The following is a 24,928-nucleotide window of genomic DNA, read 5'->3' on the forward strand; positions in this document are numbered from 1 at the left end:
CCATAAATTTACAATGGCTCTAAAGTCAGAAGATTGGCTAGGCCATGCAATGACCTTCAGACTTTTTAGAAACCAGTCTTGATTTATTTTGACTGTATGTTTGGGGTCATTGTCTTGTTGAAACTAGCATCTTGCATTTTGTTGAGATTAAATTCTGCTCTAGTATATTCATGTTACCCCGTGATTACATGTAATACTCAGTAATACACTTTTTCTTTTATAGCAGAGGAGTTTCGCATGGAGTTACTTTCAAATGACTGCTAGCTTCTGCCTTACCATACTTATCACTAGTCTGAGAGAAATGTTGCACGGCATTCCTGTCCAGGGATGATTAACTGCAGTTTCAACTGATTTCTAATTGCATATCATTGAAATAATTTTATTGACAGAAATGTTAAAGGTCTTTGCTAGAGCTCTGTAGCTCTGTAGCTGTATGGTTTTTTTTTATAGTAATTTGTCTATAATATATCTTTTATTTATCTGAACACTTTTAACCTTTTCTTTCTCATGAATACATATTTTTTGTTCATATTTATAAGTCAAAAGACATTACAAATGTGCAAATTTGAAGTGCATATGCGCACTGGAACTATAAAAAAAACAAGAGTGTCTGAATACTTGTTGTCCCTCAAAGTAAATACACACATGAAAAAAGTTCATAAAGTAAATAAAACACTGTAAGACAGTTCAGGTGACTGTTTTTTGTTTGAGGTAGTTTTTCTGTAAATATAATAGAGAAAATCTAAACAGAAAAAAGCAAGCCTGAGATCCATTTGGTCTTAAATTTCCCTAAACACTTCAGTCCAGGCAAGAACACAAATCATAAAGTGTCACATTAAACCTTCTCAGAGATTTTAGGTTGGTGAGGATTTTCTGGGAAGAAAAGAGACAGGATTTTTGCACGGCTGTTTTTTCCATCAGTGTGAACTTTGGCTGAGCACAGAATATTCATCTACATGTCATTATATTCTAGATGGACAGTGATCTAGTACAGAATCTTTTCCAATATTCTAATAATTAAGTCCTATTCAAGCTAAATAGGCCGATTCGTACGGGATAAAGGATCTGTGTAATTACCACAAATAGCCCGGATCGAAACATCATCACACAGACGTTTACCTCAGCATTATGCACAGGCACCACACTTCTGAATGACAACACACTGTGAAAAAAAAAAGTGACACTGGACGAGGGAGGAGACTTTACATCTCACCTCATCATGGGATGATGCCCGTTATCAATGGCAAGTCCAAATTATGGTGCATAATCATATTGTAAGGGAGGGAATATGTGAAAAAAAAACAGATGCGCCATTTTCTATTATCTGGTTATGTGATTACATTACTGTGATGCTGATTCGAACAGCGCTACCATTATTGAGCAGCTCTGAATTACAGAAGGTAATTCAGCCTGAAACTATTACTGTGCAGACTGGTAAAAATTATGGACAAGGCAGATTCATACTGGATTAAAATCATGGATCTTGCCAGTAATCGCTCAAATTACAGCACCTCCCCAGGTAAAACTAATCCAGCTTGAACAGGGCTTTAGAATGGTTTTAGATCACAAGCTCACTGCTAGACAATGTGAAACTAAGTCATGGACCTGAACTGACTGATAGTAATGCCTTAAATGGCCAGGGCCCACTGGCAGGCCCAAAGTTTATTACACACTTACCTAAGAATAGCTCAACCAGTTTGCACTGAGGTCCCTGCAGTTACTGAATAATGAGCCTCAGTATGTAATAAGCCTGGGATTTTAAGAGGTTAACTGTGGTCCACTCACCAACACACATACAGTACCAGTCAGAAGTTTGGACACTCCTACTCAGGAAGATATTTCATTATTTTTAATAATTTCCACATTTTACAACAACAGTGAAAACATCTAAACCATTAAATAACATTGTTTTTTACCAAAATGTATAAATACATACTATATACTATATATTTTGTATACATACACAACTATATACTATATAAATATATACCGTGTGGTGCCTACAACCAAAGTACACCAGTTCTAATACGTATGCATAGCACACCTTTAGTGCATTACTGCGACTATACCAGAGTTTCTGCAGATCCTTCAAACAGATTAAAAAAAATTTAAAACATGTCTCAAAGTAATAAATTCTAGGATATGGTCTGAAAAGAATCACTGTGTATATTAAACTAACTCAGAATACTCAATCACCAAAAGTAACTTTCGGACAGTGGTCTGGTGATCAGAAACTAACCATAAATGAATGGCCACAGGACTGCAGAACCAATAAAGTCAAACTCACTAAAAAGTTTGTGCAAAGAAAAGAGAGAGCAGTTAGTGGAGGCAGACTGATAGAAACTGAGAAAAATGCTAGAGACTACAGCATAATGTATGTCATGTATAAACCTAAGTGTATATATGTTTCATTTTAAACTAATCTGTTTAAATAAACTCAAATATGACACAGATTAATGTCCATTTGTGCCTTGTTGGGCAGTGGAATAGTATTATTTTTTCTTTGATTAGGTCAATAAATTGCAATGAATTTGAAAATTTTGCAGCAATGTTTTGCTTTTAAAAGTTTGCTGACATTCTACAAAGAAAACAGGTCTATTAAATGGCCTTTTTTCAGGTATTGCTTGGAAGCATTCAGCCAGACTAGCCTTCAGTGATACGTACATGTCATCTGCATTATAAATTATGAATAAACAAAAGCCAGAAGAGTTGATGACCTGGTTACAACCATATAGTGATCATGTAGCGATAGTCATTCTGAGTAATTTTGCAATTGTGCAGCATAAGAAAACAAGTGACTCACCTATAGAAAACTAACAGTAGGGAAGACTGGGGACAGTTGCAACAAGTCTTATTCTTCCAATCATAAACAAAGTAAGTTTTATTTTGTTAACTTCTAATTGACATGGTTAGCATGTGTCAGGGTCAGTGTGTCTTTTTCATCATTTTTCATAATTTTTAGTTCAACATAGGCACAGTCAATCTATTGTATTGCTTATTATGAGCAAAACAGGCAAATATATTATAAGACCATGAGAGGTTAATGATAAACAAAATAATTCCCAAAATAACTTGTTTGTATTTTCTTATATATGTGTGTGTGTGTGGGTGGGGGGGTGTCATACAGTGAATAAATTATCTAAAAGTAGAAACTCAATTCAATTTGTTTTTAGTAGGCTATGCCAAGAGTAAGGAAGAAGGTTACTAACAGAGGGGTTCCCTCAGTTCTTTTGGAATGAGCCTCAAATATAATCAGAGATAAGAGCAGGACAGTCAGGGAAGTGATAAATATTACTAAATAAATAAATAATACTACAATATTATGGTACAAATAAATACTACTATGATATTGTAAAGCAATGCATATTTTCAGATTGCTGTGCTTATTGAGACAAAAATCAGAAGTTAATTAGTGAAATGTAATGTATTTTTAAAAATTTTAACTGTCCCTGATCCATGCTGCAGCTGTCCCCAAGGTTGGGGTCAGTTGCAACATATGACTTCTTCCATTCAAATAAATATTGCGATTGATATGTCATATATAATCATCTTTAAATGGAATGCTTATTTATCAGACAGATATAAGTTTAATATATAAAAATATGGTTGGCCTAGTCCAAAATGTCTCTGAATAACTGAGAGAAATGCAAAAAGTGTTGCAACTGTCCTCAGTCTCCCCTACCAGTTTAATAACAGAAACAGAGCTTGGCTTCTCTTTCCGTGTTATATTGTAAATTAGGCTTTTTTATCAAGCTAAATCAGTAGCAAGCAGTGCCAGTTCTGCCATTGGGAGCAGGATATAGTCACAACATTGAAGTGTTTGTGAAATTTGTGGCATCTCTTTAAAAGTTAATGCTTGTTTGAAGCATTCAGAAAATAACCAAGGTATCTTTGCATGTTTACTCACAGGCATAACACTTTGTTGTACGTGGCATGACCCGCCTGCCCCAACACTGCCATGCCTTTATCTCAACTGTAACTTGTAGATTCAAGTGAGATTATACAGTATTTTATTAGTTGACTGGGGAGTGGATTAGTAGCTGCTGGCAGACATTGCCACACATACGTAAAACTGTTGTGCTGATTTAGTATATGTCAGTATGAAAAATTGGACACATTTAAATAATAAATAGATCATACATGTTTTAATAAATGCATTCAAGTACAGTTATCATTGTTACTATGTTTTAATGACGTTATTACATAGTTTCAATGTGCATGTTTTTAGTTTAGTTATGCACTAACTTCACCCTCAAGAAGAGTCATGTGGGGTGTTTTTGGAAATAAATTAATGCATCAACATCAACACCAACTCCGCTATTTATATTTATCTTAGAAACAAATTTAAAGCATTTAAGGCTGAGCCTTAAGATCAAAATGCCTATGATTGTGAAATGTTTTCACAATGCTAAAGTAGTACAGCAGTAGACTTTGCTCAGTTAGGATGCAAGCTTTACTCAAAGATATCGCCATGTTTTTTTCGATATTTAAGATTTGACACAAAAGCAATCCACTTATAAACATCTTTCATGCACAAAATACTCCCCCCATAATACTATGTACATGCTACTATAGTTGTTTTTTTTGCAGTTTGAAATTCTAGTTTAAATTTCGTTGAGAGTATTTGTTTGAGTAATAGTTGAATACTAGTAGCTGCATAAACTGCATAGTAACAAGTGCCTAAATGGACATCAGCCTATATAGTAACATCATCTTATTTTAGTCATTTATTTTTACCAATCGTATTTATTTCCATCTGTTCATTCTTAAATAGTATATTCACACTGTATTTATTTTGTTTTGCTAGTGAACTCTATACATTCCAACTTGTTTACAAATGTCAGATGTGAATTGCCTTCAAGTCCTGTGATGTCATGATACTGCAATATTTTTGCCATGTCAGCCACCCTTAACTAGGTGCTGCCCAACTTTTGGCAGGTATTGTATACGAATAAAGTCTTTGTCCAGTAAAGCTGACCTCTAGTAATTCTGCAGATCATTTCAGGCCACACATGAGCAAGTGGCACATGAAGCCCAGGCATCTGACTGAGAGAAGTGTCACTGTGTTTCCCTGAGCACAGAAGGGGTGTAAAGACAATGTGCTGGATATCGCCCAAAGCAGTCCCAGCTGCTGCACAGTCTGTCCAATCAGTGTGTGTGAGAGTAAGACAAGTTAATGGGCATCTGACATGTGATACTGTGACTAAAAGATGATGCTTTTTGTTATGAATACCAAGGAAAAAGCAGCAAAAAAGTAATGAATTATGTCTACATTAATTTTTTTTGGTCACTGCCACACCATTCAAACTTCTAAATGTTCAACCAGTATGTCTTACCTCCAGCATGTACTGATCCACCAAGTGCAGTTCACTCACATCTCCTTTGTATGACCTATACATTTCTTTATCATCTGCAGTTGGCACATACCTGATAAAAAATAAAAACACACATACAAAACATGTAATACAAGCTACTCATAGGAGACAATTTGATTTGCTTCTATGTGACTTAGCATCACTGAATTCATCACTGACTTTCAATGGATTACCAGTCATGATGAACTGATGACAATGAGAAATCCTTCCTTTAAATTCTTTGTTAAACCTCACTGTTATGTGCTTTTACTGTGAACTCCTGAACTGTCTGAGGTCGGAAAATTGGATTTGCAGTAATCTAGTCCTTGTTTGGCTGTTCTATGAGTATAAAAAGCACTTAAACAGTTTTTACACAGTATACAAAAATGACTAAGAAGAACTGTATGGATAGTGTTTTAAAAGTGGATGTAGGCCATGTTAGTTCATCATTAATAGCGCTGAAAATCAACACTAAAGCCTACAGTTCAATAAATTTAGAAATCCTAAAGGGTCATAGAATTGCAAGTCAGAGATATGGGAATTAAAAAAATTCTCGAAAACTTCCTGTTTCCGCCTTAAATTATTCATGAATGCAGCATTAACATGTGAAATTGAAAGCGCCAGCAAAATGTTAATCTGTCTGTGCCCCTCACAATGAAGCCACATTAGGGTGATATCAGTGGTGCCTAACTGGATGATGTCAAAGCTCCTTACTGCTGCCAAAACTGATGTGAGGACAACACAGATACAGTGGCATGAAAAAGTATTTTCCCTGAGATTTTCTCTATTCTTGCATATTTGTCAGCCTAAATAATTTTAGAACCTCATACAAAATATAAGACAGAGAACATGAAACGCAAAATACGGTTTCAAAAAAGCTAAATGTAGTAACTGGTTGTGCCACCTTTAGCAGCCACAACTGCAACCAAACGCTTCATGTAACAGTGTGGAAGAATTGCAGTCCACTCTTCTTTGCAGAACTGCTTTAATTCAGCAACACTGGAGGGCTTTCGAACATTAACTGTCCATTTTAGATCCTGCCACAGTATCTCAGTGGGTTTCATGGCAGGACTTTGACTAAGCCACTCCAAAACTTTTTTTTTCTATTGAGCCATTTACAGATGAACTTGCTCTTGTGCTTCAGATCATTGTCTTCGTGCATAAACAAACTGCGCTTGAGCTTTAGATCACAGCCTGATGGTAGGACATTCACCTGCACGCTCTCAGAAAAAAAAGCCATGAAACTGTCACTGGAGCAGTGTCCCTCTTATCACTGGGGTGGTACTCTCAAGGGTTCATCTCGGTACCTTTAGTCAGGGAACATAATTGTACCATAATTCATTGAAATGATATTTTCTAAGTTGTATTGTCTCCACACACATTTTCTTGTTCTGTTTTAAAACATTAGGTTATGAAAAGGTACAAATATATACTTTTCACCTAGACAAACTTATTTAAGGTACACAGTTTGACCTTAAAACCACTGTTGTACCTTTGAGAGAACATCAACATTGTTTGTACCTTGATAAACAAAAATGTACCTGCACAGTACATTTACTTCTAAAAGTGCAGCATTTTTGGATAGAGAGCAGAATTCACAGTTCTGTCAATAATGGCAAATCACCCAGGCCCTGAAGGCACTTTTCAGCAAATGTGTGATGAGCCTTTATGCTCTTCTTGGTTAAAAGTTGTTTTTGCCTCGCAACTCTCCCATGGATGTCATTTTGCCTCTTAGTAATGGTGGAATATGGTGAATTTGTAATGGTGCAATTAGTGAATGCTGGCCTTATCTGAAGTGAGCAAGGCTTGTAGTTCCTTTAGCATTCTTCTTGGGGTCTTTTATGACTTACTGGATGAGTCGTCGCTGTGTTCTTGGAAGTAATTTTGGTTGGCTGGCCACTTTTGGCAAGATTCACCACTGTTCCAAGTTTTCTCCATATGGAGATAATGGCTCTCACTGTCATTTGCTGGAGTCCCAGAGCCTTAGTAACGGCCTTGTAACCATTTCCAGACTGATATATTTCAAGTATTTTCTTTCTCATCTCTGATGGAATTTCTTTTGAAATTAAATGGTAAGATATAGTGTGTATAATGTAGGTACAGTTTGTTAAGAGCTTTTAGACAGCTTCTCGTTTAAGTGATGTTTAGATTCAGCAGGGCTGGCAGTGCTCAAGCCTGAGTGGGTCTGGTTTAATTGATCCCAATTATCCACTAAATTTGTTTCATTGGTTGAATGAGTAACTAAGGGAGCAGTTACTTTTTCATACAGGGCCGGCTGCTGTTAGATAACATTTTCCTTCAACAAATGAGATGATCATTTTAAAAAATTGTAGATTTAAATAAATCGTTTGTTTGTTTATTGTTGTGGACTGCGTCTATTCTGTCATTGGGCTTTTTTACATGCATTTTACATGCAAGTCTATCACTTCCTGTTTGCTAAATATATGCCAGGGTACTAATAAGTATTAATTTCTACGCCTGTTAATTTGTTATTCAGTCATTTATTTCATACATCATTTACCTTGAAGTTCAAATGTTTTTGTCGGTTACGGTATGTAGGATTTTATATGCCATTGCCAAAGACAAATTTCCACTTCATGTAAATTCAGTTGAAAATGAAGTATTCTGATCCTGTAGAGAGAGCCTCTTTTCTTTGAAAGCTGTGATCAACGTTCCAGCAGCATCTTCAGTTTTGCTCTAATCTAACGTTTGCAATAGAAAGTGAACCGATACGTTCCGAATGTGAAAGTGGACTGTGCAGATGCCAAAAAGGTGTCTAGAGGATGTCGTCAGCCCTTGTTAGAGACGGTCTTTGCTGGTAGAACCCGCTTTCATTCAGCAAGGCCCTTTTTTCTCTCTGCTCTTCTGACATATCTCCCCTCTCTCTTTCTTTCCCTCTCATGCTACAGTGATTTCCAGTGGCCCGAGGAATGGAGGAATGATTAAAAGCCAAGTAGTGCTGATGGCCCGAGTCAGCTTAAATAAAGCGCTAGGGCCGTTGATGGTTCAGCCTGCTTCTCGCTTTTGTACCCCGTGTGAACCCAGCCTTCTACCAAAATGGACTCCATCTTAGAGCCGTTTTAGTGTGTTCCAAAGCCAAACCAAAGACGCTAACTATTTCATGAGCCATGGGACGCGCCTTTGGAAAGTCTTGGAAAGACTATAGTCGCCAGCCATTAATATTGCAGCCCTGTGTTGCGCACACATCTATCAGGATTGCATTCCTGAAGCCCACGCAAAGCAACATTAAAATATACATCACGTTCAGTTCAACAGGTAGAAACCTAGAGGCCCGTACATTAGAGTGCTGTTTTCTTTCCAGCAGGTAATTCTCCAAGAACCTCTTTGAGGATGTTTCTTGAAGACAACCAACTGCAAAGTGGAGAGAGACATTTATTCCAGCTTTCAGGCCAACATCCCCCAGGGCAACTCAATAGTGTCCATCTCCTCAAATACCAGCTAATAAAAGTTTTATGTCGGAGCCACTTTGGTAAAAGGCTCTGGCATATGCTCTTTATCATTAGCATTAAAGAAAGGCAGCAGCTTGTTTTACCTTTTCACCGACATGAACTGCCAGTGACTTGGCTCAGTCTCAGCGGGCTCCATTAAGATCACTTGCTTGTCTGGGACTGTATTAATGTTCAAACAATGTGTCCTTAGAAACGCCTGTACTGTTCTTACATTCATACATCACGCCCAATTATGTCCTCCTATGTATGAACCTATGGGCGATGTTAAAAACAACAACATCAAAATAAATTGGTTAAATGAAGGGTTCAGTCAATAATACTAATGTTGCTAACACTGAATAAAAGCAAATACCCAGCGATTAGCATTATGAAAGTAGCAAGATGCTTATTGGTGGCTACTTGCTTCCATTCATTGTTAGCAACAGTAGCACATGACCTTGCACTATTCCTTTAATTAGACAGATACAATCAGTCATTAAAGCTGGAGTAGGTAAGCTAGTGTAAGCTAGTTTTTGAAAAAATCCAACCGAAAAAAATCCCCCTCCTCACTTTCAGCCCTCCCTCCAAAGCCACTCCCCCAAAACAAAACGTGTCACTTTCACCACTGTCCACCATCAAACGACAAATAACGATTTTTTCTTTTTATTGTCAGAGCATTTGATTTATTGATTGCTATAAGGAATCAATAAATGAGTATTTCAAGAAATATAACAAAAAATGTTTCTAAAATAAATCACCTACTTCACCTTTAACTGTTTTTATAGCATGAAACAGACATGTCAATAGTCGGACTCAAGAATTTGTCAGGTTATTGTACACGCCACCCACCAGCTCTTTAAACCACTCCAGTAAACATGAATCACACTCTTCCCTTTGGCTAACAGTATCTCTACGGAGGGAACAATTTCACAACAAGCTCAGATATTTATAGCTGTCCAAGCAACAATGTTTGATGTATATACAAGATTCTGCCTCTCATAGACAGAAGTGGACACTTCACATTTCTCAGTGGAAAAAAACATGTACAGTACTGCGCAAAAGTCACAGAGCACAATTTATTTATTTAATTTCCAGTCAAAATGACCATTAAGTACAAGTTAGTGATTTTTCAGCATAAGCAAAACAGCATACATATATTTAACAGAAAATTACACAGAAGCCTCAACAACTAAACATATCATTTATAGCAGTGTGTCCACCCTTTGTCTTTATTACAGCTTCCATTCTTTGCTTTCAGTTTTTCAAAGAAAGCTGCAGGGACACTTTTCCACACCTGCAAAGTTCAGTTTTAGAAGTTGGTTGCATTTAATGCTTCTCACAATCCAAGTAATCCCAAACACAATAAGTGAATCTAATTTTCTGAGAAATATCTCCTGAAAAAATGAATAACTTCTAATTTAATGTCAGTTTTGACTGGAAATTAGACAAATGCAAGGTGGTTTGCATTTTTGCACATTTTACTTCACTTTAACAATGTTAGCTGCTAGAATCAACCAAATACTGTATACCATGTCTGTTGTGGTTGCTACCTCAGTGACTGCTATGCTCATATATGCTAGGCTATCTGCTAAGCTGCCAATATGCCATAGTATGTTAAACCCTCCTTTGCACAACTCCACATACTGTGTTCTGTTTTGTATTTATTGTAAGTCTTTCGTATTTACTTATTGTACTTTATTGTCTCCACTGTTTCTTGTAATGTCTTGCACTTGTGTTCCTGTATTGCACCATGGTCCTGGAGGAAAGTTGCTTCGTTTCACTGTGTACTTGTACATAGCTGAAATGACAATAAAGCCTGACTTGACTTGACTTGGTCTCTGACTTTTGCACAGTATTGTAGGTTGCAAATGTTCAACTATGTTATAGATGTTGCTATATTTTGATTTTAAAAATCCTGTTGCACATAGGTCTGGGCAATGTAATCAGATAGCGACAATGACTGAGCAGCAAACCAATGCTGGTCCTTGACAAGTGACAAACAGCCATGTTGGGAAAAAGATTTGATAGAGAACTACGTACATAATTTAATTTTAAACAGCTTGTCAAATCATATTGAATAATATTTACATTTACTATTTCATTCTCTTGTATTTTATTGGAATGGGATTGTTAAAACAAAGTATTGTTACAGGGTACTGTTAACAAGCTAATCTGCTACAATACAGCAAATTTCCCAATTTCTCTGCTGCAAGCTTCCAGACTGCAAAAGGTTGAGAATTCCAAAAAAAAAAGAATTACACAGATTTTGTGCAAAATCTGCAGAATTGCTTAGATGTAAATAAAGTCATTCAAAGTTTTGTGATGTGAAATGCTTTATTATCAAGTTGTTCACAGTGGTGATGATAGAAACCAGATGTCTGAAGAGTTTAATGCCTCTAAAAGCTCCCTCACAGGAAGTTATTACAAATAATGGTCACAAATATGCTACCTGATGCCTGACATGTTGTTTCATGATAGTTTATATGTACAACTTTGTCCTAAAACGTATTTTAAAAAACATTCGTGATGCAACATGCAGGGTGTTGTTTTCAGATTTACCGCTATTTTACATTATCGATATTACATCTAAAAACACAGAGACATGTATAGATTCACTGGTCATTCTGAATGGTAAATAAAAGGACTATATGTGTGTTGTTAGCACTGCAACCCCTGGTTCCCATCACCACCACTAAAAAAACTGTACAGTGATTACAACGAGCCATTTCACATCAAACCACTTTGAATACCTTTGGTTACACCTCAATGACTGAAGTTTGAAAAATTCTTCACGAGTTGTAAAATTATATTTTAAAAAAAGTCAAAAGCTCCTCTGCTATTGTGTCACAGACAGGGTGTGTCAATACAACTTATGAAAAAATAATTTAAATGGATTATAGTACAATTATGTTCCCTGACTAAAGGTACTGAGATGTACCCTTCAGAGTACCATACCAGTGACAAGACGGGTACTGCCCCAGTGACACTTTCATACCTTTTTTCTGAGTGTGTATACATAAATATATGTATTGTGAGCAGTGGTTAATTTTTTGTACCTCCTGAGAGAAGTAATGTGTTCATCAGAGAGGCCCCCATCTCCCTCATTAACAATGAACAGTTTGTCCTTGAGCTCCTTTGGTTGCACAGGGAAACTTTTGAGGAAAATATCTGTGAAAAGGGCAGAAGAAAGAAAAAATTAGTTTTTCACAGACACACACGCACACACACACCTTCACTCACTCACGCACACAGAGGCACGTACACTCTCACACATTCAGCAGCACATGAAAGCATCTCTCCTGACAGGAAATCTTCCTACCTGCAATGTAAAAAAAACCTCCAAATGCATTCTGAAGACAAAAAAGCTTAATTACCACTCCACACAAGCCTTAGGGGCCTTACCTGCACACTGATTTGCATTGTACCAAATCTGAATTGATGAGAATTTTGTTTTACCTAATAACCTCGGTGTGTGAGACTCAGAGATGGGCCATGAATATTCTGAGCCATGGTGCCATTTGGGTGAATGAAGTAAAGCGCTCATTACTGCAATATATTCATGCTTTGCCCAAGCGGCAATGGGTTCAAGGGTACAGCGGATAAAGACAGAGAAAACCTCTATTTTTTCCTCGTTTCTAATGAAGAGGTCTGCCAAACATAGAAAAAAATAGCTTTAAATCCAGCATGAGCACAAAGACCAATCATGGTGTCTCTCTTTATGTAACATCTTTGTATTTGTGCACCAGGCCAAGCAAGGAGCCAAGCAGGGCCAATCAGAGAGTAACTGCAGAGCACAAACCTCAGCCTTGCACTAAAATTGAGACAAAAAAAAGGAAACACTACACTGACCTCCACAAAAAATCTCCATCAGAAGCTGAGGTTTAGAAATATAATGCTCCCAAAGGAAGCGTAGCCAGAAACAATTTGAGAAAAATTCTCAGAACCTGTATTCGTCTGACTGCTGCATTACAGTGGGTTAAAAATGCACCATTAGAGCGAGAAGATGCTGCTGGCACTAAAACGTCTGAATTCAGTCATGCAAAGTAACCTTAATGCAATGCTAGCACTTTCTCATTCCACAAAAGAACACAGCACACAAATGATTTTTTTTGATGGGAACAAATCCAAGGATGTTTTCAAATTGGAAAGTGTCGAGGTAAACCAAGCAGTAGGTTTGTTGCTGCTTCTATCAATCAGACATTCAAGAAAAGTGTTCCTTTTCCTATTATGAAGGACCATCTGCAACCCTTACCCTATTTCAAATAGAAATACATCTGTGCCCTTTTCAGAGAGCTGTTCCACCTCACTCCAGTTTCATTATGCCAATTAAAAAAAAGGAGAACAACGTTATGGAATTCGCAAAATGGGTCTTAAGCCCGTGGATGGAAAATGCTTCAGCTATTGTCGGAGTAGAGGAGGAAAGTGTTTTATTTAGGCATTCTGAAGGAGCAGCACTTTAGCTTGAGCATCTCTAAATCCTTTACTGAAGCACTAGCACGTAATTCCCTCCCGGGGGGGTTGATCTCGGCCTTTTATGTGACACTTTTGTTCAGAGGGAAATTATACACCGCTCACCTTATTTCCTTAGTGTGTGATTGCACTTCAGCACTGCTGAGAGCTGTTCATGTTTTCTGCTCATGACTCAACTGCTGCAGTGCCACCTGAACTTGGACCCACGTCAAACTTTCACAACCACAGCAGTGCTTCAAAACGAAGGATTTCAGTTCCAGACTGACCTGCTCTGTTGTTTAGTATATGGATTGCAGCAGTGGAGCATGCAAGCAATACATTCTGTCCTGCCTATCACTATTTATCAAATCACATTATAAAGACAGTTCAATGAGTGTTACTTCCCTTCAAAGAGGCATTTCTGGAAGAAAAAAGGTCTTAAGTGACTTCATTTTTAAGCCTTTTAAGCTCGGAGCTTATAAACTCACATGCATGCTGCTACAGTGCTTATTAGAGAGATTTGTAGGACCTACAACTGCTAAATTCCAAAGAGAGCTAATACATGCTGGAGATGTAGCAGGATATAAAATGGTTGACTGGCTTCAGTGAGAGCTTATTTCACCTTAAACTGGTCTCTAGCCAGCATGACAGGGCTGAAAAAAGAAAGTTAACTTCCCTGAAACTACCACTGTCCTGAGAGTTGAAAAACAATTCAAAGGAAATAGAGTGCCTAAAATCTGCTAATGCCGCCATCTGCATATTCTTCACATCGCCATCTGTGTCAGTTCGAAACATTAAGCTGTGCTGCGTACAGTAAGTCTCCAGGAATAAAGCTGCACATTAATTACCTGAGTCCACTATGGTATCAAACCCTTTTTATAAGTCATTATTGAGCATAAACTCAATAACCAAGTCTGTCCTTGTTTTGGGTTGCAGCTTTAATATTTTGCCTTGAACAGAATTCCAAATAGGTGACAGGGTGGGCGAATTGAATGCTAGCTAGTTCTCTGTAGTCACAAGGAAAAACATGCTAGCATTAATTAGCATGATTTGTCATTCACCAAGTGTTTCTTAGGGTTTTGTCCAAAACATGCACGATTCATGAGTGGCACTCTTGAAATCACACAATATACTGTATTAGGAAGCATACAAACAATGTAACTTAGCGGACACTGAATACCCACAATGCAGACTCACGTTCAACTTCTCAGAGGACAGGCTAGTTGCAAGGTGATGAGCAAACCTAACGTTAGCTTATAAAGCTTTCTACTTGAATCACAAATTCTGTTCCTTTTATTACTGTTCCATCATGTTCCTGATTTTCCATAAAAAGCAATAGTGATTAGGACACCATTCCGAATACCGTGTTTCAGCTTCTGTTGTGCTGCTAGAATGAAACCAAAACAATGTAGCTAAGTTGGGAACAAGGTAGCCCAACACGCAATAAGCTGCCAACCTCTGGGCATGATACAAATGCCCATAGCAGACCAATGCCAACCACACAAACTGACTGGTGTTCATCATAGTGGCTGGTAATCCCCTAACGTAATTCACTTCATGAGCAAGTGGAAAGATGAGAAAGGGTTTGTTTAATCCCTCAGTTTGACACACCCCCTAAAAAGCTCTATGACAATGTGAATCTCTCACGCTCCCTCTCACACTTTCCACATGGTCAGACGTGACCAGCTGAGCTATTACTGATAAACATGTGAGGTTCATCCGAGGAGAATTATCAACATGGCAGAGCTCAGGAGCACTCCTCCTTCTCTCCTTCTCGCATCAGCTTGGGCTGGGAGATGGATTGCCCGGGGGTTGCCCTGGGCCCTGCTTGCCTTCTCCCGCACCTTGTCAGAGGGCAGGCAGAGCACGCTCGGGACGGTTTCCATGGCTGACAAACAGGCCAGCAAGGGCACCATGCATTTTTCATGCTGCTTCCCTAATTGTGCCGCCTTCACCAGCAGACTTTTTTTTCGCAACACTAATGCTGAGGCGTCAAGGCTCACACTCTCACTGTCACACTGCGGAAACGTGGGCTGAGGTTAACACCCTCTAACTCCACGGCTTCCTATGCTGCCAATGGCCTCTATGGGGAATTCCACCCAATTTTTTGAAATTTCTGTATAATACAGAGATTGAGATCTAAGCAAAGTAATTCAGAGTAGTCTGTTGTGAAATGGTGCATTGTAAAGAAACTTAATGATTTAAATTCTTTATAATGGTGATGATAAGAACCAGGGGTCTGCCTACAATGCAAATATAGTCATTTAATTTACTATCCAAACCATCATGTTTTTATATGTAGTATTTATAATGGTAAACTAGTGGTAAATATGTGTTTTCTTTAGGTACTGATTTGCCTCGCTATGCCCTGCACTCTCTGCCACTGATGTGCTCTAAAAAATATGTTTTAGGCCAAAACCTTTTTGGCAACCTCTAAACAATTCTAAATGATTCTGACAGAATGGCACGTTTCACATCAAACCACTCTGAATTTTTTTGTGTACATCTTAACAACTTAATTATGCAGAAATGATGACAAATTAGTAGTAGAATTCACCTTTAAAGTGTGTGGAGGCTTACTAGGAGACACAAAGCACTCTCACCGCCATTAGGCTGCATTGTAGTCCACAACTGACTAGAGACTGACTAGGGAGAAGAATAAGCTAAAGCTAAAGCTAATTCTTCCGAAGATTTAATTCCACTCTCCTGTTTTGATCTGGGTGATCCTGGAAGAAACAGCTTCAATTAGCCAATTGTTCTCTCTGGTCTTGATCCAGGCGATCCTCTAAGAATTAGGTTCAATGAGCTTATTCTTCTCTCTGGTCTTGATCCAGGCAATCCTGGGACCTGTTAGCTAACAATGTTTTCTAAATACCTGTTCTTTGTCCTCACGTAAAATAGCTTTACTATTTAATATATGTTATTTACTAAGTAATTCAAAGGAAGCTAATTGTGTTTAACCTCTTAAAGTGAAACAATACATAGAAGAATGCTCATTCACAATGTATGCTTCATAGGTCTTCATATTGCTCAGCAGTATAACTCTTGACTGTGAATTGATGTATATTCTTGCTGAAAGCAGAGACAGTGGGTTGGGTAAGGCTGTCCCCAGACCCCAAAACAAATCTTTGAATTCAGAGAGCACAGCTCAACATGAGGATCCAACAAACGAGCAGACTATGCTTGTTACTCCAGTCAGCGAGATGCTCGATAACAGGAAATCCATGTTCTCCTAGTTCAATAACAATAGTCACAGTCCTACTTTATGCTGCAGTAAGCTTCTTCTTGGGTTCTCCAAAATATTACCAGAAGCACAATGGCTGTGTGGTGTCACATACAATGATACACTCAATCCATCATTTATGAGTGATCAAAGGGAGTGACGCATTCACAAATTCACAAAAAGGAAAAACCTTCCACCTTCCCAGATATATCAGCTTCTACTTCAAATGGGTTCCAGCAATATAATCATATGAAAAAACAGAGGTAACACTTTTAATATTGCAGTGTTGTTTGTCATAATGTGTTTTTTTCTCAATTGACTCAAAAAAAAAGCAGTCTTTTAAAAACAAGTGATAATATGCTGCCATCTGGTGGCAGCCATGAGAGCTGTTTTCTACAGTTTGATTTATAGGCCTTGGTCGGAAAAAATAAACAGGAAAATCTGTTTTAAACAATGTGATTATGACTGTATATAACTCAAGTTATTTGACACCTATTTCAAAGATAGACCAAAAAGAGTCTATTTTTCATGCAGCTTCTATACAGCTTCACAGGCGCGCAGCATGTGTACCTATTAAAGTATATACTCAAATAAGCCACTACTGAGAAACAGTAGACTTCAGTATATAATCATTCCAATCTAAAACCTCTAGTCAAAACAGAGTGCACAATAATCGCTCATGCAGGTTGCACAAGGCTCACAGCATTCAATTTTATGCTGATTACAAACCAGCTCTAAACCAAAAGGTACAGCCTGATGAAAGAAATGGACTGAGCAGTTCACATCTGCAGTTGCAGACATTGTAATCAGAAAAACAATCAAGTAGATCTCAAACTCTTTAATTTTCTGTCTTGCCGTGCTTAGTCTATCTCAAAGATCTGATGAAAAGTAATCTAATGAGATCTGATGTTATTCACAGGTAATTCGCAGTGGGGTTTCAATGGCCTGCTCTGCTGTTGCTTTTGCCCTAATCCTCCCATGGAGATCAATACCAGAACAATGTGGTTTGATTGCTTCTGCAAGATAAACAGATACTCACCTCACTTATAATTAAGTGTCAAGTTTTCCCTACCAAATCAGAAAATAAAGCAAGCCATCCTTAATTCCTGGGTAATGTGCACATTATTTGAAGTGTGCACAATATGAACACATACATTCACAAGAGTCACTGGTAATCTATGAAGATCTAATCAGAATGGTAGGTAGCTATATACCCAGACCTCAAGTAGGTGCAGGTTAGGTAGGTCTAGCTTTACTAAAAATTGCATTCCTCTAGAATATAATAGTTAAACATTATATTTCACACTCACTGGTCACTTTATTAGGTACATTTCTTGTCCATTTTATCATGTCCACTTACCATATAGCTACACAATGTAATTCTACCAATACAGATCTGTCTCTATACATAATTTGTTAGTCCCCCAATAATCAACCTTAAGGACCCCCACAGGACCACTACTGAGCAGGTACTATTTGGGAGTAGTTTGGAGTGACACTGACATGGTAATAGATGTCTATGTGTTGCACAGAGTGGACAACTACATAGGCATGTTACTGGAGTTTTTAACACAACTCAGTGTCACTGGCGGGCTGAAAACAAGCTTCCCCTCCAAAATATCCAACAAACAGCATTCTGTGGCCACTAATGAAGGACAAAACCAGTGTTTTGCCACCACCTTTTAAACATAAACTATTCATTCTATTATTACCTATTCAGAGCACAGGAAGAGATGACAAACACAACCACATGTATCAGTGTCAGAAATTCGTATATTGTGGGTTTCAAAAAAGGTATCTAAAAAAGAGAGGACGGGTTAATTCTGTTTGGTCCATTAGATGTCTTGGTTCATTTTGCATTCGCTATTTAAACGAACTGCAGACAAACCCAGAGTTGGTCTGAAACCAGCTTGAGAGTGACCTCCTCAGGGGATCTCGGTAGACCTGCCAGTGTTCTCATTTGTTCATTTAAAAAAAAATTGCTAAGTAAGAACACTCCCCTGATCTTGTCCTTGAGGACCAGGAACACTGCATGGTTTCAAGCATTCTTTGACTCAATACACAGACGATCGAGCTCATCAACTGATTATGGACACTTCATTCCTCTCAAGGTTTCTTCCTCTGACTCTTAGGGAGTTTTTCCTCGCCACTGTCACCAGTGGCTTGCTCATGGGGGCTTGGACCCGGATTTTTCTGTCAAACTGCTTTGCGACAACGCCTGTTGTAAAAAGTGCTATATAAATAAACCTTGACTTGACTTGACCCCTTCATGAGCTGGATAAGGTGGGTTAGTGAAACTGTGCGGTGCTGTGGGCCACCAGTGCAACATTAAGAAATACTGGAGTAAAGGATGACAAACTGGACAGCAACCAATGTGTTTTTAACTTCAGATGTACCACATGGACCGTCAAGGTAAATGTGTCTAATATACTGGGCATTAAGTGAGCACAGTGTTTAAAAACTCCAGCAACACTGATGTGTGTGATCCACTTGTACCAGCACAAAACACACTAACAGACAACTACCAGGTCAGTGTCACTGCAGCGCTGAGAATGACCACTGAACAACACAGAAAAGACAGACTAACAAATCAAAGACAGAAACAGATGGACAACAATATGTAATAGAAAATCTACAATCTACAATCTACCCTTCATCAATGCTCACTTTCTAAACACAGAGTCGCTCTTGGTTGGATATTTTGGGTCTTGGGCCACCTAGTAGGCATACTGACGAATGTAAAAATGCCACCAACACCACTGTACCTGATTCGCACACACCAGCACTATGAACATCCTGACCATGTCAGTGTCACTGCTGTGTTGAGAATAGACTAACACCCAAATAAGAGCAGAGCAGTCCTGTGGTCAGCAAATAACCTGGTGAATAAATGGGCTGTGTTATTAAGAAAACTTCAAGTATCAAGGAAACATGTTTACATGTTGAGTTTTTTCAGCTGCTTTTGTAGTCAATCAATGCAGTTTAACAACTGAGATTTGACTGTTCATCTAACATTTACCTGCCAAAAGTACATTAAATTGTTTTAAAAAGAGAAAACATAGCCTACGTTACATTTATGGCATTTGACAGACAGTCTTTCCAGAATGACTTACAGTCTAATCATGTTACGGAGGTAGCTAATATAGCATTAGGAGCAATATAATATAACATATATTATATTATAATATATATTATATTATAATCTATATACTAAAGTTGGTGAGAGTCTAAGTGAGATATTATAGATAATGTAGCATTGATGTCTTGTCCAAGGACTCCTGGTTCTTTCCTAAGCAGGCAATCAATCACCAGTCTGCTACATGGAGGGCAGCAGTGTTACCCACTACACCATACTGGCTGTAATGTAATGACCAGAAGAGTAGACTGGGGGTTGGTTCTTTGCTTGGCAAGAGCATCATGCTGAATTAATAAGTCTCTCTGGGAAATACTCTAAATGCTACATTAGCTTACCTCTGTAAAATGACCACACTTTAAGTCATTCTGGATAAAGGTGCCTGCCAAATGCCGTACATGCAATGTAGGTTGAATTTCCCCTTTACACTGGACAAACAAACAAATCTAAGTTGGTTAAACAAATCAAGCTTAGTAAGGACGACTACAAATGCACCTGTTGAGAAAAGTGAAAATTGTTTAGTTCACATATATTGATGCCAACAATTCATCTTTTATAGCGTACACTCAGTGAATCTATAAGGTAGGTACACCTCATAAAGTGATCAGCGAGTACAAGATAGTTTACTTTACTATAGCTCTATTGACAGGTCTACGTGGTTCTAACTCAAAGCAAGTCCAATACTCACTGAAGTTGTGTGCAATTTTCGCACTCAGCATGATTTCGACATGATTGCTTGACTCCAAGATAGAAATGTTGGCCGAGTCTTTGACTCCAAATTGCTCATACAAACGAGAGGTGTCGATTTCAATTTCTCTAGGGCTCCCCCGTGCCCAGACTGACTTCGCAATCTGTAAGAGCGGCAGAAAGTGTCAATATCATCATTTTCCTCACAGAAACCTGCAATGAATAAACCTCTCTAATATTATTGTGGGCATGAATGATCTAATCACAGTTCACACTCTCTGCCTTGAATATATGAGTTCAGGGAGCACACAAAAGGAACAGCTGGTAAGAGTCTAAGTGAGAAAAATAAAAAAGCAGTGTTTCTTTCAATGTAAATGAACCTGTATGCTCTTATAAGGATTGTGACTATGCCTGAATGTACTATAACTGGACATAATCTCACTCAGATCTTGCAAATAATGAGGTTTTAGATAACAGAGTTGGGTAACATAACCAAAAATCTTAATGGATTTTTTTTGAGAATGATTTTGCTGACTTTCCTAACTTTCATGCTAGTTAGTGATGTCACAAGCTAACAACTAGAGTTTTTCCCTCCGTTTGAGCAAGTAAAAGGTACACATTGCCACCTAGTGTACCAAAGTAGCAATTAACTAAATATCAAGAAATATCAAGTATTAAAAATGATCTTTTTATTGCCTGGGCCTATCTGACACTTAAACAATGATTACAGGGTTTTTCCTGTGTTTAAGCTTAGTCTGCAAAACAATATATACACACAACATATGGTACCTTGTCTTGAGCAATAAGGTCCCAGTGAAAGGCCCTAGTCCTTATTATTAGGGATTCTGTCTTCTTCTTCTTGGGCAGTGGAGGTGGCACAGGAGGTGGAGGGGTCGGGGCAGCAGAAAACAGCGGTGATTGGACGGACTCAAGCTGTGGTAATGGAGCTAGCCTGCTCTCTGCTAATGATACTAGAGTTTTCTCTTGTACAGGTTGTGGCTTTAACTCAGGCATCTGCTCTAGCTCCACTGAAGGTTTATGCACTGGTTCTAGTGCTAGTGCTGGCACTGGAATAGGCACAGCAACAGCTCGAGATTTGGACAGAATCCGAGGAAATGGCTGTGGCGGCACCAAGAGAGGCACATGGTTGTTCTGCATCTTGCCTGTCTCAGGCTCTCTCTCGTGTGTAGACTGGTTTTCTTTGATGACTTTCGTAATATCGGAGAGTTTTTGGGCTTCTCTGAGGTCTTCATACTGGGACCTGCGTTTCCAGTCCATGCACTGCTTGTTGATGGCTTTGACCCAGGCATCCCGCTCATTCCTGACATCCTCCGTGCTTATTTGTTCATTCAGGGGGAACCCGCAAACTAGCAAAGATAACAGTTGAGTTATAGCCATCTGAGTTCAAATACAATCTTTTACCATTGTGTTCTTAAAAAAATTGGTTCAACAGTTCTTCGTAGCACATTCCAAAAAAATGGTTCTTTAAAGGTTCCATAGAGTGGAAAAGTGTATTTATGTTGGCATAGCTGAATAAGAAGAGCTTGGTACCGTGAACCTCAAACACTGTTGTCTCCTCCTTTAAACACAAATCCTGCATTTGTAAAATAGGTTGGTAAAACAGGCCAATTCCAAAATCCTAAACTGTTATGTAATAGTCTTGATTCATTAATATTTACACCCCCAAACTTTACATACACCAGCACACGTTAATGACAGCAGAGCACCAGCAATGAAAATGGCAGTCTATTTGCAGAAATTGTGCTGTTCCAGGCTGTGAAGGGGATGTCAGCACTTTTCACACTCTTCCCAAGGAACCGAATTGATAGCAGGCACGACTGATGTTCATCTTTAAACGTGGCTGAAGTTGCCTTCCTATTCGCCAGCTTCTTAATTAAATGTTCCATTCCACCTTAAACAGTACAGCTTGCACAGGTGCCAGAATGTAACCGCAGCACAATTTAAGGTGGAATGGAAAATTCGCGCACAAGCTGGCGAGTAGGAAGCCAACTTGAGCGTCCACATCTTTAACAAGATCCTGAACAACTTTATTTCAAAGTTGTTAGTGTTTTCTGCACATTTCACTCCGGACAGTTTCTCTAACCTTGGACTGTATCGAGCAGGCTTTGTTCAGAATTTGACACTGAAGAGACTGAAGGGCAGTTCCAAATGTATTAGGATCGCAACCCACAACCCCAACTGTAACCTGTAAGTAGCAGCCATGCTGTGTGATTTTATCCACTTTTTAATGGTTGAAGCCCATTCATCTTAAATAGAAAGTTTCACAGTGAGCTAACAACTTTAATTACTTTGTGGTGTTGTCGACACTGAAAGCAAGTAGTAGGTAACATTAGCTACCAGCATGCTCCAAGTAAGCCATCACAGTGCTTAGCTGTAAACCCAAAAATTGGAGCAAATTATTCATGAGCCCACTAAAACAGTTAAAACAGCTTGTTTCATTCTAGGGCCAAATCATAAGGCTGTAAATGGGCGCGTAAAACCGCAAATGGGCATTTTTTGCCCCGACCAAAGTCATACACCTTTTATGTAGACATGAGAGAACAATTTAAAATACTGAATAAATGTATTCTATGGCATCTATAAAGAACTATCATTGTTCCAAAGAACGTGGCATTTTTATTTTAAATATAAAACATTTACCATAAAACAAACTAGCGCAGCTCCAAAAGTGGAACAACAATCATAACTGCTCTCTCTATGTGTGGCTTCCACCTTTCCCCTTTCATCTAGTGCAATGCTAGCCATCATAGGCTTCTGTTAGCTCTTGTACTAGAGTTGTGCAGTTAGAGTCCTCTTCCTAGTGCCTTCAGCTGCCTAATGATATTAAGTGAGCAGCAGTGGCTGGTTTCATATGACTTGAAAGAAGCCAATGTTAGCCTTCACCATCCCAGCTTGGTAGGATCATATGTGATAAGGAGAGATCTAGCAAGTCAGGGGAATTTCTAACAAATATATTGAGGAGAAAATTACAAAAATACAACATAAGGAAAAAAATAAGGAGAAGCTATTGCTCACAAGCTGTAAAGGCATCCTCAAAAGGCATATATCAGTCTAAAAAAAAAAACAAAACTCACTGAAATTCATCCTGGTTGGTGAGAATTATAAAGGTGTCACATGTGCAAGGTGTCTCTATGCTTGCATTGCCATCTGAAAGGTGAATAATGACTGGCAGGCTAAGAGTAACTGGCACGTCTGCATCGTCTGAGACTGGTTGACAGCCTGTGGGCAGCAGGGTCAGCTGACCTGTGTAGAGATGAGCCTCATACCTGGTAAAAGGAATGACAGTAACTTAGAATGACAACAATGCACAGTGAGCTTCCTACTAACTATAAAATCACATGTGCTCCCGTTACCAGCAGAGCCACTGAATGTGAGATGACGTAATTAGCAATAGTTAAAGGGCCCATATCCAACGTTTTTATTGTATTTTCTAGCATCTTTTCCGTATTACATATTTGTGTGGTTTTATGTACCGAAAGCAGCCATAATTCCTTTTTACACAGCCATTTCCAACCTCTCTTAATCCATTGGAATTAAACAGGCTGTTTCTGTCTCTGTACCTTTAAGACTGATATTTGCAAATGAACTCTGATTGGCCCTATACCATGCTGGGCTCAAAAAGCTGTCTGAGCTGAAACAGGCCGAATAGGCGCATATATGTAAATGTGCTGTTTTTGTGACATCACAAAAATAGTAAAATCAAAACAGGTAGCTTAGTCTCTGTGGACTGTGTGGACTGGGGAATGAACGGTACATTTTGAAACTTTAACAGTGTTTACACACTACATCACATTTTTTTTTTCAAAAAAGTGAAAATTCTGTTTTAGATGATATGGGCCCTTTGAAAGGAAAATCAAACTTTCACATTTTTTCCTTACCCTAACTGTAGTCAATCAGCAAGGTGTTGGACATCCTAATATTATTTCTGTACTTTAGCATTGGAGCTACAGGGCTAATGTAAGTAATAAGTAATGGAAGCCTAAACTGTGCCTTTATTCAAACTGCATGTCTGAAACTGGTTCAAGTAGTTAGGTAATCCGAAACTGGTTTAAGTGGTTAGGTAATCTCAAATAGACATACTTATGTGGTTCCTGACACAGAAGTGGACGAAATTCAGGCTTCAACACGGTTACAACTATTTTCAGCTATGCAACATATTTGTCCATTTTTTATATATAATAAACAAGTCTATTTGAAACTCCTTAACGATTCAGCATGGCTTGGGCAAGTCTGTGATTATTTCAGCATGCAGTTTGCACAATGCTAACAGATGTACATTGGCTTCCATCATGTTAGCCTTGTTGCTCTAGTGCAGGAAAAACTAAGTCAAGTCCAAAGACTCCAAGCATGTTTTAGCTGATCAGCAACATTTGGTTTAAGGGTAAAATGTGTTACACATATGTCCATACTTTTTCCATTTGCATGATGCTAGCCCTCCCCTTTGCAGAAGCAACAGTCCCTCATGGAGCTTCGTTGGGGAGGCTGGTGGCTTGCTGGGTTCCTCATGTGTGTCTACAGGATGGATGTTCCTGTAGATGATTTGATTTATCAGCTCCAGAATCTAGAGGGAAGAGATACATTTGAATGTGGTTTGAGGAACTTGCTTAAGGGA

General features: G+C 38.5%; 1 protein-coding gene across 3 annotated transcripts in view; it reads right to left on the reverse strand.

Moving 5' to 3' along the window:
* LOC118822865 (formin-like protein 13) overlaps nucleotides 1–23,470 on the reverse strand; it is a 57,647-nt gene extending 34,177 nt beyond the window's left edge. For all 3 annotated transcript variants that reach the window (XM_036592186.1, XM_036592185.1, XM_036592184.1), the window contains exons 1-5: nucleotides 23,391–23,470; nucleotides 21,085–21,662; nucleotides 20,297–20,459; nucleotides 11,860–11,971; nucleotides 5,337–5,427 (exon numbers count right to left, since the gene is read on the reverse strand). In XM_036592186.1, the coding sequence (XP_036448079.1) occupies nucleotides 5,337–5,427; nucleotides 11,860–11,971; nucleotides 20,297–20,459; nucleotides 21,085–21,662; nucleotides 23,391–23,400 (954 nt within the window). In that variant the 5' untranslated portion in view covers nucleotides 23,401–23,470. The remainder of the gene's footprint in view (nucleotides 1–5,336; nucleotides 5,428–11,859; nucleotides 11,972–20,296; nucleotides 20,460–21,084; nucleotides 21,663–23,390) is intronic.
* Nucleotides 23,471–24,928: the final 1,458 nt, after the last annotated feature.

Source organism: Colossoma macropomum, unplaced genomic scaffold, assembly GCF_904425465.1.
Source record: "Colossoma macropomum unplaced genomic scaffold, Colossoma_macropomum, whole genome shotgun sequence".
Classification (NCBI taxonomy): Eukaryota; Metazoa; Chordata; class Actinopteri; order Characiformes; family Serrasalmidae; genus Colossoma; species Colossoma macropomum.